Genomic DNA, 23259 nt, shown 5'->3' on the forward strand with positions numbered 1-23259 from the left:
GCCATTGAGTTGATTTGAAGCTGCACCTGTTTTACTCCAAAGCCTGTGTTCTTAACTCAAATCCCTGTCTTGGAGTCAAACGACTAGACTGGGTTGCTATTCCAACACTTAGCTTGTGCCAGTCACTTAATCCTCTGGTACTCAAGTTTCTCATCTATTTAAAGGGGAAAAATACAAGAACCTGTCCATGCCTCTCCTAGGATTAGCATGAGGGTCAAATGTGACAGAGATGGCGCAGCTGGAAAGTGTTACTTCTCACTTTAGGTTAATTGCTCTGATCAAGCTTTATAGGAGACTCCTCCAGGAAGCTGTTTGAGAACATTTTCCATTTCCGGCCATTATCACTGTACATTTTGGTTTAATCCACTGCAGTGGCAACATGGGAACGTATTTTCCTCTTACAGTCCCACCCTAACCTCCAATCCGTTTGATAATAAACCATCTGTTACAAAACAGCAATATAATCAGGATGGTAAGTGTACAGAATTTCCCTGGCTGGAACTCTTTATTGGAGCCTGTTATCTATGGCTGTGGAGACCTGTTTTTGGAAAACAGCAAAGGGGCACCCTGCTGAACAGGCGGCATTAACAAATCACATCTGTCCCACCATGTCTACCTGCTGGGTTTACATTTCCTCTGACACGTGTAAGGGGCCCCCCTTCCCTCCCGACAGACAGTCCCTTTGCACCTGCAGCATCTTTTCTGCACACCCAGCTCAGGCATAAACATGAGCACCCATTTCCTAAATCTGCATTGTCTGTGTGTGTTATGGCCAATGTTTTACCCACCAGCAATTGTGAGCTTTCAGTTTTTGACTCATTTGCTAGGCTAGGTTCCCTCATGGAAATTCTTGCTTATCCTGGAACATTTTTCATTTCGGTCTCAGAATCTCCACATCCAGGGTATTTGTGTATGAGTTTCTGTTTGTACATTGTCCCTCACTTGGAGGTGAGCCTCTCCTAGTTACCATGGACCAGTGTTTCTCATCTCAGGGACATTTGGCAGTGTCTAGAGATGTTTTGATAGTCAGAACTGGCATCTAGTGGTTAGAGGCCAAGGATGCTACTAAACATCCTGTAATGCACAGCACGGCTTCCCACAAGAGAGAATTTTCTAGTCCAAAATGTTAGTGGTGGCCAGGTTGAGAAGCCTTGCCACAGACTGAGAAGTAACCTGAAACTCGTCTATTTGGGCCCATGCACCCCATCACACCATGACTCTACTAGGGCAAGTAGGGTAGGTTATTGGTTAAAAATTGGGGGGTTGGCCTGAAATAGACCAGACCTGGATTGCCATTCTGAGTTTACCACTGGCCACCTGAGTGTAAATTCTGGAGCACCATTCATTTAGCTGTATGACCTTCAGCAAAGCATCACCTTCTCTTAGCCTTAAGTTTCCCCATCCGTATAGTAGGAATAAAATCCTTACCTCTCGGGTATAGCAGGGCTCTATAGCTCCCCTCACAGTGCCCAGCATAGAGCAAGCATAACATTTATATTCATTAAGGAAAAGTTGTTGAGGTCCTACTGTGTACCAGTTGCTGATGAATCCAGTAGTGACCAGAGCAGATAGATATCCCTGCATTCAAGGAGCTTACCTTTTATTGGGAGGAAACAGACATGAAAGAAACAAACAGACCTATAAATGAGACCACATGGCACATGGTGAAAACAGAGAAAATGAAGCAGGGAGCAGGGTGGACAGTGGCAGGGATACTGGAAGGGACATGGCTGCTCTCCTCTGTCTCAAGAGGTATCCTCTTCCTTGGGTTTTCTTTTCTTCTGGCAGTGGTCACGTGTTCCTCCCTGAACTCCAGTTCTCTCACATAATTGTGCCAGTGGTGCTGATGGCTGGTAGGGGTGCAGCTCACGGTGTGTGGTCAGTGCTGTTGTGGCCCAGGCCCTGTCCCCAGGCCAGCACAGCAGCTGCTCCTGTTCCCCAGGGCCAGCCAGCTGCAGACCTGGCTGGCATTCTTTATTCGTCCTTTGGGATTCTTCCTTTCAACATCCTCCCCACTTATGAGTAGGGTAAGAAAAGACAAAATGTTTGTTTCAATCCAGCCTAATAAAGGTATAAATCTGAAGTTTGGTTAGTAAATGATCAGTCATTAGTCCTAAAACTGAGCAAATGCCTTCTCTTTCCTTAACCAGATTAAATTCCTAGAAGGTGGGAGCTGGATGTCATCTCATTGAAACCTCCCCGCAATGCATGTCTTGCATGTAAACAGCAGGTGCAGCCCCCATAGTAGAAAGAGCTCAGGTTTTGGAGCCAAACATCTGGTTTTGAATCCTGCCTGGGCAAGTGCCTTAGCCTCCCTCAGCGTCAGTTTCCTTGTCAGTAAAATGGGAATAAACTCCCGCCCTGCAGGGTGGTTGTGAGGATCAGACAGAATAAATCAGGAGTGCTAAAGCGCAGGCAGGACATAAAGGGCCTCTGTGGTATCTCCCATAGTGCCCCAGGCCCAGCAATTACTAAGGAAATACCAAACAAGCAATTCTTAGTGATAGGGTTCACCTGGTAAAGATTACCATTCTCATTTTTTTTCTCATGCTGTGACAAAAAATCTTCAACTCTGTGGGAAATTTTTCAATAAATACATAAAGATACACTTAATCTTTCTTATGTTCAAAACATGAATCTGGGCCCGGCACGGTGGCTCACACCTGTAATCCTAGAACTCTGGGAGGCCGAGGCGGGTGGATCGCTCGAGGTCAGGAGTTCGAGACCAGCCTGAGCAAGACCGAGACCCCGTCTCTACTAAAAATAGAAAGAAATTATCTGGCCAACTAAAAACATATATATAGAAAAAAAATTAGCTGGGCACGGTGGCACATGCCTGTAGTCCCAGCTACTCGGGAGGCTGAGGCAGGAGGATTGCTTAAGCCCAGGAGTTTGAGGTTGCCGTGAGCTAGGCTGACGCCACGGCACTCACTCTAGCCCGGGCAACAAAGTGAGACTCTGTCTCAAAAAAAAAAAAAAAAAAAAAAACCATGAATCTGAAATTAAGGTTTAGTTATTTTACCTAGCAAATTGATAATAATACCTTATTGGAGGGAATATGAACAAAAGTGTACTACCATATCCTATCTGAGAAATATAAAGTTGAACAGCCTGTTTGAAGGTCACTTTGGCAGTATGTATCAAATATTAAAATATTAATACTTCTTAGACCAAGGAATTCTACTTAAGGAATCTGCCTTACAGAAATATCAGCACGAATTCACAAAGCATGTTCACTAAGACACTTTTTGTAGTAGCCAGGCACTGGAAATTATTGTAATGACCATCGGTTATGAATTAATTAAATCAGTATGGTTCATCCAGATCATAGGATGCTAACTCTGCAGCCATTAAAAAGAGTAAGTGACTTTAGGGGGGATAGAAATGTTTTGGAACTAGATAGAGTTGGTAGGTGCACAACCTTATGAATATACTAAATGCCATTGAATTGTTCACTTTAAAAATGGTTAATTTTATGTTATGTGAATTTCATGTCAATAAATAATCTTAAAAGAATGAGTCTTATATACTAATAATCTTAAAAGAGTGAGTCTTATATAGTAATACAGAAAGATATTGTTGAAAAGTGACTATAATCAGCAACAAGTTATCATATAATTTCAAATAAAAGTGTAGAATTGGAATGTTCCTGACAAAAAGAAATGTTAAATGCCTGAGGTGATAGATACCCCAGTTACCCTGATTTGATTAATTCATATTGTATGCCTGTATCAAAACATCAAAACCCTTTAAAGATACTATTATGTACCCATAATAATTAAAAATTGAAAAAAAAATTTTAAAAGATATTGTTGAGTAGAAAGAGAAAACATTCTGTTTTCTGTGAATGTTAGCAAATGCATAGAATAAGTTTAGAAAGATCTAGAACAAACTTAACAGTGGTTACTTCCAGGAAGTGGACTTTGAAAATGAGGGGATTTATACTTAATTTTATACTTTTGTAATGTATGAAAATTTAAAGTTAACATAAATTACTTTCAGACTGGTTGAGGGTACTTTGAAGTTGGTCAAAGACTAAAAATGCACCGAAGTGAGTGCTTGAGTCTCTCAAGTGAAAGTGGAAATTGTGTTTCATTTTGAATTTGCTTTTTTTGTGTTTTCCTTTCTTTCTGCTGTTTAATTCCCGTCCTGGCTGGCATCAGAACCACAAACTGAGTGGAGCCAGTTACTTGATGACTCACTGTGCTTGTTTTGACCTTTTAGTGCTGTGGCTAATTGATTCTAAGTGCTGGGGATCTTCATGCATTTAGTTACTAGTTACTGTTTATAAGGGTCTGTTTTTAAAAGATCACAAGGATTTGTGAGATACCATTAGTGAAGTGTGTGTTTGATGCCAGTACTTTCTTGATCTCCTCCGCTGGGCTGGTCCAGCGATCATGAGCTCATTAATGAGCCTGGGAGCTCACTCTCCGGTGCCTGTGCCAGCCTGAGGGGCTTGTGTTGCTACTTGCAAACTGAGCCAGCTTCCTGCTTCCAGAAGGTGGTTGTAATACCCCGGAGCTCCTTCGAAGTTGTTTTTAACATTTTTCATTTATTTATTTTTCTAAAGTCACAAAAATTTGTGAAATAGGACAGAAATCACCTATAATGTCGATATGAAAAAAAAACAATAGAATTTGGTGGCATTCCCTTTAGATGTTTTTGCTCATGTGCATTTTTTTGCATAACTATAAAGTGTTCATATACAGATTTTTCAGCCTGATTTTATTTTAACTTATACAGAAGGGATTTTTAGCTGTTAAATTATCTTAGAATTGACTTAGTGGCTAGGTAATATTCCATCCAGCAGGTAATTGTAACTTATTTAACAATGCCCTTATGTTGAATAATTCTTTTAAAATTTTTCTTTACTTTCTGGAATTTTATTGTTGAATCTCAAAATAATTAGGAGCCACCTTAGAATGTCTCTGTGATGACAGTTCATATATCACATGCAAAATCAGTTCCTGCCCTCAGGAAGTTTCTGGTTAAGAGCAGGTAACCAGTAAATATAATAAAATGTAATCATTGCTATGTCAGAGGTATGTCCAAATTGCTCTAGGAGAGAAGGATGGGAGAACATCAGTGAGGGCTTTCTAGAGGAGGTGCTGTTTGAGTTACATCCTGAGGACAGTTAGGAGTTAGCTAATTACAAAATGAAAGAAACACATTCCAGGAAGAGAAAATTGCTTGAAGGAAGCACAGAGGGATGGCAAAGCATGACAACTTAGGGAATGGCAGATAGCCTATTATGGCTGGAGGATAGGGGGCTTGTGGGTGAGTGACAGGATACAGACTGTGGTCAGGTTACAAGAGGCCTTCTGTGCCAAGCTGAGGAGTTGAAACTTCACACTGACAGCCACAGGGGAGCCATGGCGGGGAACATTTGCTAAATAAAAATGTGGTTTTTGAGCACAGCAAATCCTCACTGCTTCAGCAAAGTTTCCAATAAGTATGATGAAATCTAGGATGCAGACTGAAAGTGATGTACTCAATTTTCTTCCTGATCATTTGTATTTGTCATAAGAAAGCTTGTGGGCCAGGCATGGCAGTTCACTCCTGTAACCCTAGCACTCTGGGAGGCCGCCTGAGGTCAGGAGTTCAAGACCAGCCTGAGCAAGAGTGAGATCTGATCTCTACTAAAAACAGAAAAAATTAGGTGGGCATGGTGGCACACACCTATAGTAGTCCCAGCTACTCAGGAGGCTGAGGCAGAAGGATTGCTTGAGCCCAGGAGTTTGTGGTTGCTGTGAGCTAGGCTGACGCCATGGCACTCTAGCCCCGGCAACAGGGTGAGACTCTCTATATATAAATAAATACATACATACATACATACATACATACACACACACACACACACACACACACTGTGGTAGCATGTTTCAATCACAACGGTGGACTTTGGGTGGTTAGACCACCTTTAGGGGCCTCTACTGGGGCCTCTTTGGAAAATACGAAAATACCTCAGGGATAGGCATCATATGCTGCCAAGATGGTATTTAGTATACCAAGATGTATATTAGTCCAGACTTTCCAAGTTGACAGAACCCCAACTGAGATAAATGTGTACAGGAAGGAAATGTATTGTTAGCCCATGTAACTAAAATGTCTAAGGGTGGGTCTTCCTAGCTTCAGGCACAGTGGGATCCAGAGGCTCAAACGGGGTTGGTAAAGCTTGCTCTCTTCCTCCCTCCATCAGTCACTGTCTTCATCCTTCATCCTTCATTCTGTTTGTCCCTTTATTCTCTCCTTTAGCAGACTCTTCTGTGTGACCAGGCAGAGTTAGTTGCTGCAGGAAACTCCTGCTTATGTTATCTCTTGAGCTTATGATCCCAAGGAATAAAGTCCCTTCTCCTCTTTTGCGCATGAATCACATAGCAAATTTTGGGGAATGTGGATTACTCTGATTGGTTCAATCTGGGGGAGCCCACCCAAACTATGGGAGATGAGATACCCAAAGACAGTGAGATTCTGTTTTTGGAGGAGGAGAGTAGGAGTACTCGAGATGTTTAAAAATAAATACATAAATAAAGGCCGTCTACTGCTGTTATCCTTTGTTCTTCTGAAGATGGGAGATGTCCACTGGAAAAATGTAGAGCTCATCACTTATCCAAGAACTGCCTTCATGGTGAGTTTGGCTTGACATGTGCTTTCACTATAGTGAGTACCCTTAGTATGCGGGTCACACAGAACGGGTACTGGCAGCACGTGTGCAAATGCAGCCCCCTGTCCAATCTTAGCACGTAGGCTCAAGACAATGCCCTGTTTTCCAAAGGTCTTGTGGCAATGTCTCCTTTTTCCTGCAAATGTATGATTTGTGTCCTATCAACTACAGGAAGCTGCTCAAAGGATCCACCCAGTCCTGCCGCTGCCCCCATGATGATTGTTTTTCTCATTGTTTAGCGCTCCATTAGCTTCCGCAGCGAGAGCCGCCCTGATATCCTCGCCCCCAGACCCTGGTCCAGAAATGCCGCCCCCTCAAGCACGAAGCGGAGAGACAGCAAGCTGTGGAGTGAGACCTTCGACGTGTGTGTCAATCAGATGCTTACATCCAAGGAAATCAAACGTCAGGAGGTAGGCTCGGGACCGCTGGATTTGGCTGTGTGTCTGGAACAAAAGTGCACTGCAGGAGAGGGCAGTGCTAGGGTCTGTGCCTTGGTCTCAAAGTCACTTCTTTGCATTTATAGAACAAACTGGTGTGTCCGACCTTGTGGAAGGAACTGAGAAACCAGCATCCAGCTGGGTGGGTGTGGCCCCACTTTAAAAAGAAACTGATGTGAAAATCTGAATTTATAAGAAAATGAAACCAAGTGTCTATTTAGGATTCTGAAGTTCACAAAAATAATCATTGCAGTCATATTTTGATAGCAACTTCTAGAATATTTTAAAATATTCATTTTGTATAACTTTGATTCAGCTCCGTGGAAAACTTTCCTATGGAGTGCTGTTAATTTCAATCCCTGTAAGTTTTTGTTATCAATTGCCCTAAATGGCTATGATAATATTACCCTTCATAGAAGGCTTGTCGAAGGGCGTGTGCCAGGCTGGGCTAAGCACTTTGTGTGCATCATCTGGGGAAATCTGTGGAGTATCCAGCCCAGGGCTGTCCTCCAGTTTACCAGCCAACCCCAGACTGAAGGACACCCCTGAATCCTCACTTCTTCCCTGTAGCCTGAAAGAAACACAGTAGTCCCTGAACTATCGCCACAGATTTGTAGTCCTTTAATAATGTATTGTTTGCCAGCAGTTTGGATTCCCAGATGAGAGTGAAAGAGTGTTCTGTGCGTCATAGCTCTTTATATTATGATGGCTTAATGGAGCCAAATTAGAAACGCTCCATTTACACACTCTTCCACAGAGCCGGCTCCTGTAATTTCATTTATTGTACCTTGTGAGGCTGAAAAGTAATTGAGAATGAATTAACTTCCCCAGATTTTATTTAGAGTGGTAAAATGTTGGATTCTTCCTACAATCCCAGCCTCGAGATGAGTGGATGGTAGAAATAAAGCTTTCTGCTGAGATTCACCTTGTGCTGAGCAGAAAGAAGACAGAGTGTGATGGCCCAGTTAATAACCCTGCCACATCCATTACTGAGAACAGACCCTGAATCACTTCTTATGATTGCCACTCACAGCAAAGATGCCGAATCCATGGCTCAAACTGCAATTATTTTACCTAAAATAGTTCTCTGTTGTTCGGCTACATCAAAGTTCTGTAACATGAAAGATGCTTGCTGGATTGGAAACATGTGTGGAAACTCTTTCTCCCACAAACAGAGAAGCATATTATGCAGAAGTTCTGTGGTATCTTCTCTTTGCAGGTTTTAGCCACTAGATGCACTTGCTTCAGGTTGATTTAACTTTTTGAGAGTACTTTTTAAATATGTAAATATGTAGATTTGGGGCTTTGAGTGCTAGAGCCAACACTGTGTGAATTTGGTCTTATAAATGAGGGAGAATTCAGTGAATATGTTTTGTGTTTCCTTGCAGGCAATCTTTGAGCTTTCTCAAGGAGAAGAAGACTTGATAGAGGACTTGAAATTAGCAAAAAAGGTAAATTTAAATCCAGCAATCATTTGAGTAACCTCATGTTGTTGTTTTTTTCCTGTGAGTAATTTCACAATCCTAAAATGGTGCTTTATGGGCACCCTCTTTAGGACTAAGACAGGTCATCAAAAATTGAGAACAAAGGAGTGAGGAAAATGCCTCAAAACAAGAAGGCAGAATAGCTCTCTGAACCTGACACCTTTAGGGGTTCACCTATGCCTGTCTCTGATGCACCTAAAGACTGCTTCAGTTAAATTCAGAAAGTGTCCATGGAGGCCTGGCTTTATGTATATTTCATTGTCCTAGAAGTCTCACATGCAGGGCCTCTTTGTCTGTGGGCGAGAATGTGTACATGTCTGAAACTTAGTGCCCTGAGTATAACTGTGTATTCTTGTTGTTTAATTATCTTTAATAATAGGTGATAGCATTGGCAGAGGTTTTGCTCTCATTGCTTCAAACTGTGTTTTAGAAATAAAGTCATTTGAATCTTGAAAGTAGATAAAGCAGTGAAGTGAGGCAACTGCATGCTATCATATAAGTTAGACTCTTTTATATGGAAACTTGTTTTTTTGATCAACATTGTGTGTGAGGAGGAGGAGGAAACCCATGCCTTGTTGCCTGTTTATTCTTGTTTTTTTTTGTTTTTAATTTTTTTGGTAGGGCTCAGCATCAGAAGATAAAACCTATATATTCTTGACAACAAAGCTTCCTCAAAAACCTTTCCATTCCAGTGACTACCTCACTCCCCAATGCCTTGGAAGCTAAAATCCAAACTCCTTCATCTGATATTGGCCTGCTCAAAGAATCACAGGTGCCAGAGTGGTGGCTCACACCTGTAATCCCAGTACTTTGAGGGGCTGAAGCAGGAGGATCACTTGAGGCCAGGAGTTCAAGACCTGCCTGGGCAACATAGTGAGACCCCCCCCATCTCTATAAAAAATTTTAAAAATTAGCCAGGTGCAGTGGTGTGCGCCTATAGTCCTAGATTCTTGGGAGTTTGAGACAGGAGGATTGCTTGAGCCCAGGAGTTTGAGGCTGCAGTGAGATATGATCATGCCGCTGCACTGCAACCTGGGTGACAGAGCAAGACTCTATCTCAAAAAAAAAAAAAAAAGAAAAGAAAAGAAAAAAGAAAGAAAGAAGAATCACAGAGTTGGAAATATGTCTCCCTTCTTTTAAGGGTCTTTAGTCCAAGCTTTCTGCTAATATGAAGTCCCATCTCCAGCATTCCTGACAGATGGCCTTCCAAGCTTTGCTTGGACATAGCCAAGAAATTGAGTTTTAGGCAGGGCTGGAGGAGGAGGAGATTAGAGAGGACAAAGAAAGCATTTAACTCTGGGAGTTGTGATGCTGGTCATATGTCCAACTCCTCCTTCCTGAGGAAGATTTGCCAAACCCCAAGCACCTTCAGATATTTCCCTGCCATCCTTTAGCTCATGGTGGTCCTACCTTCCTGGAAACCCTTCTCTTTCCTTTTAATCATCCATATCTACCCAGCCTCCAGGAACCAGCTAGACTCTGAATTCATTCTTCTACAATATTTATTACCTCTTCCTCCGTGCTAAGCAGCTCATCTTCAAAACCTCCCTTGGCCACTCCAGCTTTAATTCTCTAACCCTCTAGCACAGTTATGATTTGATAACTTTTTGCTGTCATGTGAAATCTGTCCTGTTTTTAATCTTGAACTAGTTTTTAAACATATATTTAGTTTTCCATGCATTTTTATTATCTTTCCGATTAGCTTTATAAAATTCCTTGAAGACAGGGGTTATGCCTCTAAGTTTTTATATTCTATTGCAGTGCCCTGGTTATAACTGTGTATTTTTGTTGTTTAATTATTAATATCTTTAATACGAAGTAGTAGGGTTGGCAGAGGTTTTGCTCTCTTTGCTTCAAATTAGTAGTAAAGGATGCCAATCATTTTTCTTTTTTTCTTTATATTAAATATGTACTAATTGAAAAAGAACGTGCTGGTAGCTGATTTTGAATAAAGTGGGAGTTTTTCAAGATGTAGGATCTTGTTGATTTTAAAAACATTGTAACACTCAGATCGCTATACCTAGGATTTGTGCTCTTTCCTAGATGTATGATATATTGGAATAAAAAAGCTTTTGAAAAATCTGCCATCAACAACCACAGAGGCTGAAGGCAGTGCTGGATTCTCCTCTGCTCGAGATACACCTCTTTGTTGTTTCTGTAGTGTTATGGGAGAAACTGTTGTTAGAGAGCCAGTGTTCTGTTAGTGATGGAACCTCTCAGGGACCACCTGTATGAACAGTTTACTGCCCCTAATTTTAAATATTTGCTTCCATTTCTTGCCCTTCTCATGCAGGCCTATCATGACCCCATGCTGAAACTCTCCATAATGACAGAACAAGAGTTGAATCAAATTTTTGGAACACTGGACTCTTTAATTCCTCTGCACGAAGGTATAGTTTTATTCCAGGAATGAGTTGTTACTTGTAGCCTTAACTGATTTATATGATCTGAAGAGAAACCAGAGTGTTTTAATTGAGTTTTCTTATAACCAGTCAGTGATTATGTAATACCTTTAATATGAATGACCCAGAACTTACTTCCAGCCCTGTTTGTATTTGAATGCCTAACAAAATCAGCATTCTGTTTGTTTTTTGCCAGAGCTCCTTAGTCAGCTTCGAGATGTTCGGAAGCCTGATGGCTCGACTGAACATGTTGGTCCCATCCTCGTGGGCTGGGTAAGAAAAGTTCTCTGGTTTTGGTCAAAGATAAATTTTGGTAATTTAGGTGAAGTTTCATTTTAGCTAGACGTTTTTTATTGGCAAATATTGATTTCACATCAGAAAAAAATAAAATAGCAAATTCCTAATAAAATTTATAATTATATTTAGGCTTTATCACTTTAAATCATGAAAACAGTTTTTTTGTTATTACAGATTTATTGCATCTAAAAATAATATGGCCTTTTTCCAATAAAATAAGTAAAGATACACATGAAACTATGACTAGTTTCACATCAAATAAAAATAAAACTACTTAATATTTGATTCAGTAATTAATATAATTATTACCATTTCTAGTCCCGTAAAAATTGATTAACATATTCCTATCCACCACCAAAAAAGCTTTTTGGGCTATAAAAAAAGCTAAAATGTAGTTTTATAAAGAAGATAATAAATGTTGCTAATGTTTAGCATATATAGGATCCTAAGTAACTTTATAGGAGAGCTTGTGTACATGCTGATCTTCATCCCAATATAACCCATTCCTTTTTGTAATTAAACAAACAAAAATAAGCTGTGTTTAGGGGTCATAAATTTATGGTCTGGGGCTGAATTTGTGTTTTATTGGGTGTATAATATTATTGTTTGTTTAGTTTACTTTAGACAAGGCATGTACTCTCTATTTTGGCACAGTACCCACTAGTCCCTATTTTATACATTTCTGTTTCCTTCTCTGAGTACTTGAGTGTTCCACCCCAGCTCTGAGTGTTTGTCATTTGTTATGAAGCAGATAATGAGATTAGATTACTTTGATGACTTCTTACAGGCAAGATTAGATCTGTTATCCCTCTGATCCACACAGTGTTCCAGAAAAATAGACAGGAAACTGCCACAACAGCTAGTATTAGAGATCATTTCACTGTTTGGAGAGTGCTGTGAAGGTTTTTATCCAGTTACACTTGTATTTTAACCTTCCTAAAACCTTCCGGTTCTCGTACCCTGATGATCTGTGGATGTACAGAAAGTTTTAACATTGGTCTCTTATCTTAACTTATGCTTTTCAATGACTGCTTTGATCAAGAAACTTTGAGGATTTCATGACTTGGAAAGCTTTAGTTCAGGAGTCAATTTTAGCACCAAGGCTGAAATATCCCAAGGGTATCTGAAAGGCAAGTAATGTTCTAAGATGAATAATTTAGAAAATGTGCCTTAATATTTCAGGAGAGATCATTTATCTTTTTTTTTTTTTTTTTTTTTCAGCTCATCATGGGGGTACATAAGTTCAGGTCATATACATTGTCCATGTCCCGCCCATCCCCCCGAGTCAGAGTCCCAAGCGCGTCCATTCTCATTCTCCAGACAGTGCGCCTGGCACTCATCATGTAGTCATACCTCCATCCCCTCCCTCCCCCACCTCCCCAGGTCTGCACCTTCAAGCATGACCATTCCCCAGAGGGTGTGCAACGCACTCATCATGTAGGCATACACCCATCCCCTCCCCTGAGAGATCATTTATCTTATATTTTTGACTTTCATTTTTATTATGAGCCATGGTAGACATTTTAACTTCTTTAGCCCACAAAGAAATTTCTCCAAAGAGAGCCAGCCAACTTGAGCCAGAGAAGGTATAATGAGAAGAGAATTTGCCTCAGTATTTCTTAAACTTCCTGAGTCTGTGGCCTGCTTTGATGGAGGTGAAGGAGGCAGTGAGGCCACACTCCAGAATTAGCAGGATAACTGCTGTTTTTGACAAGACAGCAATATAGAACTACATGGTTTCTTTAAACATCATATGAAAATTTTCAAGTTGTGCCAGAAGCAAAATTTTAGGAATTTGCCTTGTTATTAGCTTTTTTCCCGTGAAATATTTGTCCATTTTATTAGAAAATTGGTTTGATCTGGGAGCAGCTTTTGCAGTCCTTTTCTGTCCATACCCAAAGGAAGTGTGACCATGCAGGTCCATTGCTATCTAGACCCTTCAAGCATCAAATGGGAACTTGCAGCTTGAAGAGCAGCCTAAAATTAAACAACTAGCCCGTTGTTACCAGACTTTATGAGAAATGGCACTTATTTATCAGACCCAATGAGCTGTTAAATGTTTTTCCTCTTTTAACTGCAGATGTGTCCATGTGAGTGGGAACTGTAAACCAAGGGGTACATCTGTTTGAGTTCTGTTCTTTTTAACAGAACAAAATAAACATCTTAGTGAACTTTGAATGAGAAAAGTCAGAGCCCATTCGACCCATGGAAAATTGATTTATTTCCCCCCAAAGGAAAAAAGTGTGTGGGGGGGGAACCGCCTTTAAACAAGTGAACCTTCCAAGTGGGTCAGTCCTGGCCAGTCGTTTTGACCTTAGAATGAATCACTTACTTTTACTTTGAAGACCCTAAACAGAGTGGTTGCTTTTTTTCAGGGAACCACCCTAGTTACTGAGGATCAATGTCCCCCGACTCCCTAACGGGTCAGCTTGTTTGAGTAAGCCTTCCCTGTTATAAAGAAATACCTTCACAAGTGACTTACCTCCGTGCTAACGTTTTTTCAGTAATAAAATAATTTATAAGCTCTCCAAGGCAGCAAATTCTCCTGTTAATTTGGGTTCTAATTAAATTTTAATTCCTAAGAGAGAGGCAGGGTACATGGAAGCCAAAAAAATCAATTTGTTCTGTCACTTTTCACGATATTAGGGAGATAGGAAGAATTTCTTTAAAAAATGAACAAGTTTCCCTTATAAATTCTTGATAGTCTATATAAAGAGATGGCGAGTAGTTCAGAGCTTTAGGGGCATGGGAGAGGCAAGAAAACAGGCTTCAGACTCTTGGTTTTGTCTCCAGCAGAGCAAGTAGCTTGGCTTCTCTAAACCACAGTTTCTTCAACAAAAATATTCTAGAGGCAGATAATAATTGCTAGCACTTACTGATTCTTAACCAGAAGCCAGTGTCCATGCTACACATTTTATGTGCTTTATCTCATTAAAAGAGAGGAAGACATTAGTATATGCATTTTGTAAGTGGGCTCAGAAGAGTCACTGACTAGCAGCTGTCCAAGTTAGGCTGTGCGCTTGATTCTCCCTGATTTCAGAGTCTGTCCTCTTAACCACTGGATTTTCACCTCTCACATTCTCAATAAGTGAGTGTGTATGTATTTGGGAGCCAAGATGTGTCCACTCTCCATCCCCTGTATAGTTAAAGATCACCTGTGGTCTTTTGTAGCCGATGGCTAAACCAAATAGCCTTTCAGCTCATGCCCAGGAAATGAGCACCCTGTCAGGTGTGAACACAGGACCAGAGCCTGATTTGGTTGCCATGGTAGCGGGGTGTTGGATCAGAGAGCGTAATGGCCCGTTGGACAGTGAGCAGCCGTGCGGGCGAGGTTCCTCACTAGTTTACATCCGATGGTTACTGCTGATTTGTTTCTCCGTAATGAAAACACTGGGCATTTCCAGATCTTTTTAAGAGGCAAGGAAGTAGAAATGAAATTAAGAGGGCCTGAGGCCTTGTTTAATTAACTCTGAAAATCTAAGTTACAAGCCACAGCACCACGTCTGTGTGCGTATAAGTACCAGTTATCATTACTTTCAAATATAAGGTTGAGGAGAAAATTTCTGCAGCTCTTTTTAACACAAGTAGAGGGTTTATTTTGTTTTTTATTTAATAACATGTACGGAAGGTAGACATTTCTAAGGAATGTTAAGCTCAACAGTGAACTTTTAAAATATTACTACACTGGTATCTTTTCTTGGTTTCAGTCACTGAGAAAATAATTTCAATAAGAGGTATAAAAGCAGTAGCACAATAGTTAAACTTTCAGATGCCGCCACACTTTATTTTTAAGCAATGTTCCCAAACCATCAAATATTACCTAATCTTATAATCCTTTAAACATTCACTTATTTGTTCATTCAGAACAAAAACTTTGAGCGTCTGCTGTATGGTAGGCCCAGTGGAAAGCACTGAGGATGCACAAATGAAAGACACCCTCTTGCCAGTGTCTTACACCAAATCCCGCTGAAGGGCAAGTGTCATAGTGAATGCGGCTTTCTAGTCCAAGGGAGAAAAACAAATGTGGCAAGGCCATCGGCTACGTCTTACTGCCTCTGGTAACTTTCTGGAGGCCGGTAGCCCTCGGGTGCCATTAAGAGGGAGAGGTAAAAAAAAGGGATGAGAAGCTTTTTGCACTGAGTCTCTGACATGCTGTTTACACAATGTGACTGATGGGACATGTCAGGGAAATTAGCATTTTGCTGGAATGAAGGCAGTAGAGTTGGAATGTTCCAAAGTCTTTAAGCTTGAATTGTTCATTGCATGGTATTGTGATGTTAACCGTTAGTTATAGCCAAAAATCATTCCTGGCCTGTCAGAACTCATTGCAAAAACTTTAATAAATGCTTCCTGAATCTGATTGTTTTTACTAATCATACTTTTGCCTTAACTTCTTGAGGCCCTTTATAATTGGGCTGCCTTGGAATCGGGTAATCTTTTTTTTTTTTTTTTTTTGAGACAGAGTCTCACTTTGTTGCCCGGGCTAGAGTGAGTGCCGTGGCATCAGCCTAGCTCACAGCAACCTCAGACTCCTGGGCTTAAGCGATCCTACTGCCTCAGCCTCCCGAGTAGCTGGGACTACAGGCATGAGCCACCATGCCCGGCTAATTTTTTTGTATATATATTTTTAGTTGGCCAGATAATTTCTTTCTATTTTTAGTAGAGACGGGGTCTCACTCTTGCTCAGGCTGGTCTCGAACTCCTGACCTCGAGCGATCCACCCGCCTCAGCCTCCCAGAGCTAGGATTACAGGCGTGAGCCACCGCGCCCTGCCTTGAATCGGGTAATCTTAAACCAATGTAGAGGAGCTTGCCCCAACCCACCCCAAGGACTGGGCTATGGAGTCCGACCTTGCTTCCATTTGTGCCACTTAGTCTTCTAGATTAGTTTCTTACTCGTAATTTTAAACTAAATCCTATTTTTAAAAATAAGATAGTAGGCTTTCAACTTACTGGATATTTTTGGAAGATTAGAAAAATTCTTATCTGTATGCATATGCAGTAATTTTGGTTTGTTTCTAGCTTAGATTGGTAGAAAGTGAAAAAAAAAAAGGGTCTTAACAATCAAAGTAAATGTGCAAGTAAGAAAATTACTTTCTGAAAGCAAGCCAGAGCCTAAGAAAACTATTGCCTGCCATTTTGAAGATTCCACTGGTTTCCTCCAGCCATGCAGATAAAGGAATGTTGGAAAGAAGTAAAAATTAAAAAATTTTAAAAAAAAACCCAATAATTTAAAAAGCCAGGTGCAGTAGCTCACACCTGTAACCCCAGTGACTCAGGAGGCTGAGGAGGAAGGATCACTTGAGGTCAGGAGTTCAAGACCAGCCTGGGCAACATAGCAAGACTCTGTCTCTACAAAAAAAACTTTTAACAATTTTAGACCCAATAATTTATTTTTAAAAATTACTTTTCTAGAGAGTGTGTTTAAAGAAAAAAAGGAATATTAGCCAGGCCTGGAGACCACTTATGTGTTTGTTCAGTCATAATGAGTGACGCCACTTGTAGCTTCAGAGCGTAATTATTTTGACACTCTAATTTTCTCTTTGTTTCCTTCTTAGCTGCCTTGCCTCAGCTCCTATGACAGCTACTGCAGCAATCAAGTAGCTGCCAAAGCTCTGCTGGACCACAAAAAACAAGATCACCGAGTCCAAGATTTCCTACAGCGATGTTTAGAATCCCCCTTTAGCCGCAAACTAGATCTCTGGAATTTCCTTGATATTCCAAGAAGCCGTCTGGTGAAATACCCTCTGCTTCTTCGAGAAATCTTGAGGCACACACCAAATGATAATCCGGATCAGCAGCACTTGGAAGAAGCTGTAAGTCTGGTTTTTTCCTCTCTTCCCTTGTTATTTCCCACACAGTGGCTAGTGGATTGGGTCAATGGGTGAATGGAAGGGTTCCTAGGTACTTGGGACTCGGGAATCGTGGGTTCCAGGCCTGGCACTGCCATCAGTCATGTTGTGATTTTGCAGGTCACTTCTCTCCTCTCTCTGCCTCAGTGTCCTAACCTTTAAAATACAATGCTTACATGAAACACACTGTAAGGTCCCTTTTGCTTTAAAATTTGGTCCTAAAATTTCTTGATTCTATATAGCTCATTCTAATCTGGGGTTGCAGTTGCTGACAGTGAGAGTTAAGATCTTTGTAGAGATTTTGAATTGAATGTCTTTGTTTAGTTAGAGAATAATGAGCTGCCTTGTAGCTTAGCCCCAACGCCCATCTGTGAAGGTTACATCCATATAAGATCTAGCTCCCGTCAGCCCACAATTGTAGTGGGGGTACCTAGTCTAACCTGCTCACAAGTAGACTCCTCACTCTGCAAATATTTTTGCATATGGGCTGGGTGATTTGGGAAGTATAGATTTTTCCTTAGCAGTAATAGAAGACAAGGGAAAATGGGATCCATATCACTAGAACATTGTAGGCTGTGAACGTTCCACCCGGAGAGCTCAGTTCTGGTAGAGGTCCTCTGCAGGGCAGGGCAGAGCGAGTGGCAGGCTAGGGGGAGCCAGTGGCCTGACTGCAATAACAGAAGTAGGATATGCATAGGTAATTTGAAAATCAGAAGCCTTGAACCTGCTGAACAAACTGCCTATCTCCTCCCAGAGAGGGGTTTAATAATAAGTAGTAGTAACTACAATAATAATGTAATAATTGCTGACATTTATTAAGTACCAAGTAAATCAACTTTATGTAATAGCCTTTTAGTTTATATGTCTCATTTAACCCTCACAACAACCTATGAGATAGCTGTTCTTATTAGGATCATTTTCCAGATGAGTGTTGGAGGGGTTAAGCAGCTTGCCCAGGTCCTGAGCCAGCAAGTGGTGGAACTGATGTTCAAACTCTGTCAGTACAGACTCCAAATGCTATGCTTTCTACTTCTTATGATTCTATACCCGGATGTGGAAAGCTGGCTGCTCCTTTGGGCCCCTGTTGCCTGTGGAATTGCAGAGAGCTGTCTGGTCATCAGGCTTTGTGGTGAGGCCTCACTGGTGCAGGGCTGGGCTGTGTCTCCATGCAAGAGAGAAGAAGGTAGGAGACAGAAGAATGAGGAAAGGCTCTCTCCTGATTCACGAGGTGTGCAGTGTATCTGGCAGGCCCCACACACAGACACCAGGCCCTCAATGCAGCACAGATGGGGAATGGAGGCACTGAAGATGAGGCCCATCTCACTTCATCATGTCTGTTTTTATTACTGGGAAGAGTGTGATAGAGTTTCCTCCTCTCCATATTTCATCCCGGCAAGTGTGTGGTCTGCAGGAATGAAAACAACAGGGAGCTCGAGCTACTCTAAATAATTACTTTTTTGAAGCATAGGAGCATTTTCTGAGTTTTACTGTAAGGATTCCTTCTTTTTAATATGCAGCATGAAAGAATACCATTCTGCTTTAAAAAACACCCATTGTGCTGAATTTTGAAATTAAAAACAGATAAGAATATGATTGTTTGCAATATAAAAGGATGTGCCAGTAACCAGTTTCTCTAGTGCATGGAAGTTGAATCTGCACCTAATTATTCAGGCAGATCTGTGCAGGAAGCACAGTATACCTGCATTTGAAAATGTCTGCAAAGCAAGTCTTCTAAATGCCCATTTCCACAGTGTAGGCACAGAATTTTTTTCCCCTTCTTTTCAAAATCCTCATAGCATTACTCCAGATGAGCAGAATTATTTAGCCCTGCATTCTTGGGTGCATTGTGAATGTTTGATAAACATAAAACCCATAGGACCCATGTAGCTTCACTTATATGTTCCCTGAATAAATTTCCCATCTATGAAAAGTGAAAAATCAGAGAGTAAATTGCTTCCACACCAAGGGAGTTGATTGCATTCAATCCTATGATTAGATCTAAAAAGAGGTCTTGTTTTTAATGCAGTGTCTAAACTACCACATCTTTATTAGAATTTCTTAACAGTGTTTTGAAGGTTGATAGAAATTTCCCGCAAAAGAGAACTTCTTAAAATAGGACTTTGGATATTCAGATATTCCAGATTGTTAAATATTTTACATTCTAAGGAGTGTTTTAGGCAGAAAATAATCCTGCAGACCATCCCTTCCCCCTGCCCACCACTGTTCCCCAATTCCTTAAAAAAATTTACTGAAATCAATGGGATGAAGAGTCCTGCTGTATACAGAGAATATGGAATGATAACACTGATTGTTTCCATTGTTTTGTCTCTCTTTACTTTTTCAAATATCAGAGAAAGAAGCAGTATGTGAAAGTAGTCATAGCTGCCTAAGGAACCACTGTGGCATTTGAGTTTATTAATCTTCATGTGACATGCCAGCTGTTCAGTTCCTGAGTTAAATTAGGAAATGAACACAGCTTTATGCGTGTAGTGTATCTTCTTTCTGGTTTCCTGGACACTTGCAGGAAACTCAGAAAATTGACTCAACTGCCCATTAATTCCAGCTGTCCAGGTACACCTAGTTATAGTCAACTGATAAGATAAGCCACAGCAATTAATGCTAAGGTCTTTAAAAGCAAGGAAAAAGTATGAATTCCACTACACGTTAAAAAGGTAGAAGGGTAAAAGGATAAGGCAGACATACAACAATTGCTCAGGTACCTGCCGTAGATATTAAGCTTCTGGAGGACAGAGACCCTCTCTCATTTCTTTGAATGCTACCACCTAGTCTAAAAACAAACATTAGTTAAATTAATTTGAAGGATAAATCATAGCTTTAGTATATTTTGTGAAATTTGTTTTTTGTTTGTCTTGAAAGTAACAGTGATTAATCAGTCATCTTTGAAAACCAAGAGGGGAAAAGAGAAACAATGAGGAAAGTATACCTTTTATGACACTAAAGAGCTTGTATTTTTTGAAAATAACGTGGGTTTTTTTCAGTTAAAGTAATGCCACCACCAAAATTTGGGAAACAGAGAAAAGAATAAATAAGTGATCTTTGGCCGGGCGTGGTGGCTCACGCCTGTAATCCTAGAACTCTGGGAGGCTGAGGCGGGTGGATTGCTCGAGGTCAGGAGTTCGAGACCAGCCTGAGCAAGAGCGAGACCCTGTCTCTACTAAAAATAGAAACAAATTATCTGTCCAACTAAAATATATATAGAAAAAATTAGCCGGGCATGGTGGTGCATGCCTGTAGTCCCAGCTACTTGGGAGGCTGAGGCAGCAGGATCACTTGAGCCCAGGAGTTTGAGGTTGCTGTGAGCTAGGCTGACGCCACAGCACTCACTCTAGCCCAGGTAACAAAGGGAGACTCTGTCTCAAAAAAAAAAAAATAAGTGATCTTTGAAACTCTTTTTTTTTTTTTTTCCCGAGACAGAGTCTCACTCTGCTGCCCCAGCTAGAGTGCAGTGGTGTCATCCTGGCTCACTGCAACCTCAGACACCTGGGCTCAAGTGATCCTCCTGCCTCAACCTCCTAATCTGAGTAGCTGGGACTACAGGCATGCACCACCACACCTGGCTAATTTTTCTATTTTTTGTAGAGACAGGGTCTTGCTCTTGCTCTCAGGCTATCTCAAACTCCTGAGCTTAAACATTCCTCCCACCTCGGCCTCCCAGAGTGCTAGGATTACAGGTGTGAGCCAACACACCCAGCCTGAAACTCTTAATAGTTACAAAAATGTACAGATTATGCATCCATGTGTAGGATACAGTTACCAGACTTCAGCTCAGAGCTGTAAGACCTTCTGTCAAACTTGTGTGGAAATTCAAAAGTTGTTATAACTGGGTAATAGTTTTTACCCAGTTGGTTTAGACAGATGGTATCATTTTACTAGCATATGAAAAATAATCACTTAATCCTAGAGAGAATTTATTACCACTTTAAGACATTACTAGGGGTATGATAGCTTTTGACTGAGTAAAGGTCTCTTTTAGAACCTTGCTTTTCCCAGAGATTGGTTTTTCTATTAAGTAAATGTGACCAAGAAGAGACCATGCCAACATTTTCCATCTGTTAAGTTCTTTTCAGTTACCACCACAAGAAAGATGGGACTGTTAGGGGACAGAGGAGCCTGCTGAGGAAGGCTTATTTTGCCTTTGATTGGTATCATTGAGTTTTGCTCAACTAATTTCTCATTCCTTTGTTTTCTGGTATTAATATTTTCTAACATTTAGGCCGGGCATGGTGGCTCACGCCTGTAATCCTAGCACTCTGGGAGGCCGAGGTGGGCAGATCGCTCGAGGTCAGGAGTTCGAGACCAGCCTGAGCAAGAGTGAGACCCCATCTCTACTAAAAATAGAAACAAATTATCTGGCCAACTAAAAATATATATAGAAAAAAAATTAGCTGGGCATGGTGGTGCATGCCTGTAGTCCCAGCTACTCGGGAGGCTGAGGCAGTAGGATCGCTTAAGCCTAGGAGTTTGAGGTTGCTGTGAGCTAGGTTGACGCCACGGCACTCACTCTAGCCCGGGAAACAGAGCGAGACTCTCTATCAAAAAAAAAAAAAATTTTTTTTTCTAACATTTAAACACATTGTCCATGTGATAGAATAACAACACGTCGTCAGAATAAATACCCAGTGATCTTGTCTCAGTGCAGTACTCTTGTGTTTTTGTTTTAACAACGTTGCATTCACCATTGGTTTGTAGTCTTCTACCCCTAACTTACTCACATGTGCCATAGACATGGAGTGAGTGTATATATCCAAACTGCCCCTATCATTATTCCTTGTGTCTTTCCATTCTTTTTTCTGTTTTTTATAAAACATTTATGTTTTGTTGCTAAAAAGATAAGCAAACCATTTGTTCACACCTGATTTGCAAATATTGTTTGTACATTAGATTGAGTACATGCAGAGAGAGAGACCTTGAAACTAGCTTACACATCCCCAAAGACAATCCCTTTTTTAGACTCTTGCATTCTGCTTTGTTTTCTGTCCTTGGCTAAATTCTTTATATGTCTACATTTTCAACATTGTGAGCATGATTTAAGAAATGTGCAGCATGGGGTGCAGTAGTTAAGTCGTGCACATCAAAGACTGTACCTCCTACCTCTTCCTGTTAGTTTTACATGCAAATAGATGTATATGTATACAAATAAATATATGTACATGTATATATGTGTACAGATGGATAGATACGGTATACTAAAAACATTTATTTTTTCCCTTTTCCCAAAGTGGCAACTTAGATAACAATCTCAGAATTAAATCCAAGTGTGTCTTTGTGACCTCCTAGGCTGAGCCCCTAAGACTTGTGGGTGTTGATAGGTTTGCTTACTTTCCCCCATACCTATATTCTCTTTGTTCCCATAGATAAACATCATTCAGGGAATCGTGGCAGAAATCAACACCAAGACTGGGGAATCTGAATGCCGCTATTATAAAGAGCGGCTTCTTTACTTGGAAGAAGGCCAGAAAGACTCCCTGATCGACAGCTCACGAGTCTTGTGTTGTCATGGCGAACTGAAAAACAACCGGGGTGTGGTAAGTGGTTATTCTCCTTGAGCAGTCTCATCCTGGGCCTCCTCCAACCCTAATCCATTTAATGCTGAGCTTCCTCTTACTATTCCTCTCCTATCTAGGGTAACGCTCTTTCAAACAAAAATTGCTTTTCCAGTGTTGTCAGTCAGTGATCCAGTATGATATCACAAGATTATATATAATATAATGTATTTTATGTAATATATTTTATATACATATTATATTCATTCATTACATATATATTTAAAATTTTTTTAATGCCATGGACCAGTACATATTCAGAAAGAATTTTGGAAACTAACATAGGGTTGCCAGATCTTTATTTTGCTTGATCATGACCTTCAAAAACAAACAGAACAGTTAACATTTCCCACTTTGATTTCAGAAAATAAAAGATGACTTTAGCAGCACTTTAAAAGGATTTAATCTCAGAAAAACAGATGGCTCTTAAATTGAGTGTATTTAGCTTTATTAGAAACTCTGCTTTCTTAAGGATTGGGACTGATCCACAGACTGGCATGTTGAGATCAGTTTGTTTTTTGTTTTATTTAAAAATAAATAAATAACCTGTCTTCCACTGG

General features: G+C 40.6%; 1 protein-coding gene across 7 annotated transcripts in view; it reads left to right on the plus strand.

Annotated features, from left to right (window-relative positions):
* ARHGEF3 (Rho guanine nucleotide exchange factor 3) overlaps positions 1-23259 on the plus strand; it is a 290909-nt gene that overhangs the window by 260674 nt on the left and 6976 nt on the right. For all 7 annotated transcript variants that reach the window (XM_045530912.1, XM_045530913.1, XM_045530915.1 and 4 more), the window contains 6 exons: positions 6904-7074; positions 8490-8552; positions 10879-10975; positions 11184-11260; positions 16842-17099; positions 22511-22681. In XM_045530912.1, coding sequence (XP_045386868.1) covers positions 6904-7074; positions 8490-8552; positions 10879-10975; positions 11184-11260; positions 16842-17099; positions 22511-22681 — 837 coding nt within the window. The remainder of the gene's footprint in view (positions 1-6903; positions 7075-8489; positions 8553-10878; positions 10976-11183; positions 11261-16841; positions 17100-22510; positions 22682-23259) is intronic.

The sequence above is a fragment of the Lemur catta genome, chromosome 18, assembly GCF_020740605.2.
Source record: "Lemur catta isolate mLemCat1 chromosome 18, mLemCat1.pri, whole genome shotgun sequence".
Classification (NCBI taxonomy): Eukaryota; Metazoa; Chordata; class Mammalia; order Primates; family Lemuridae; genus Lemur; species Lemur catta.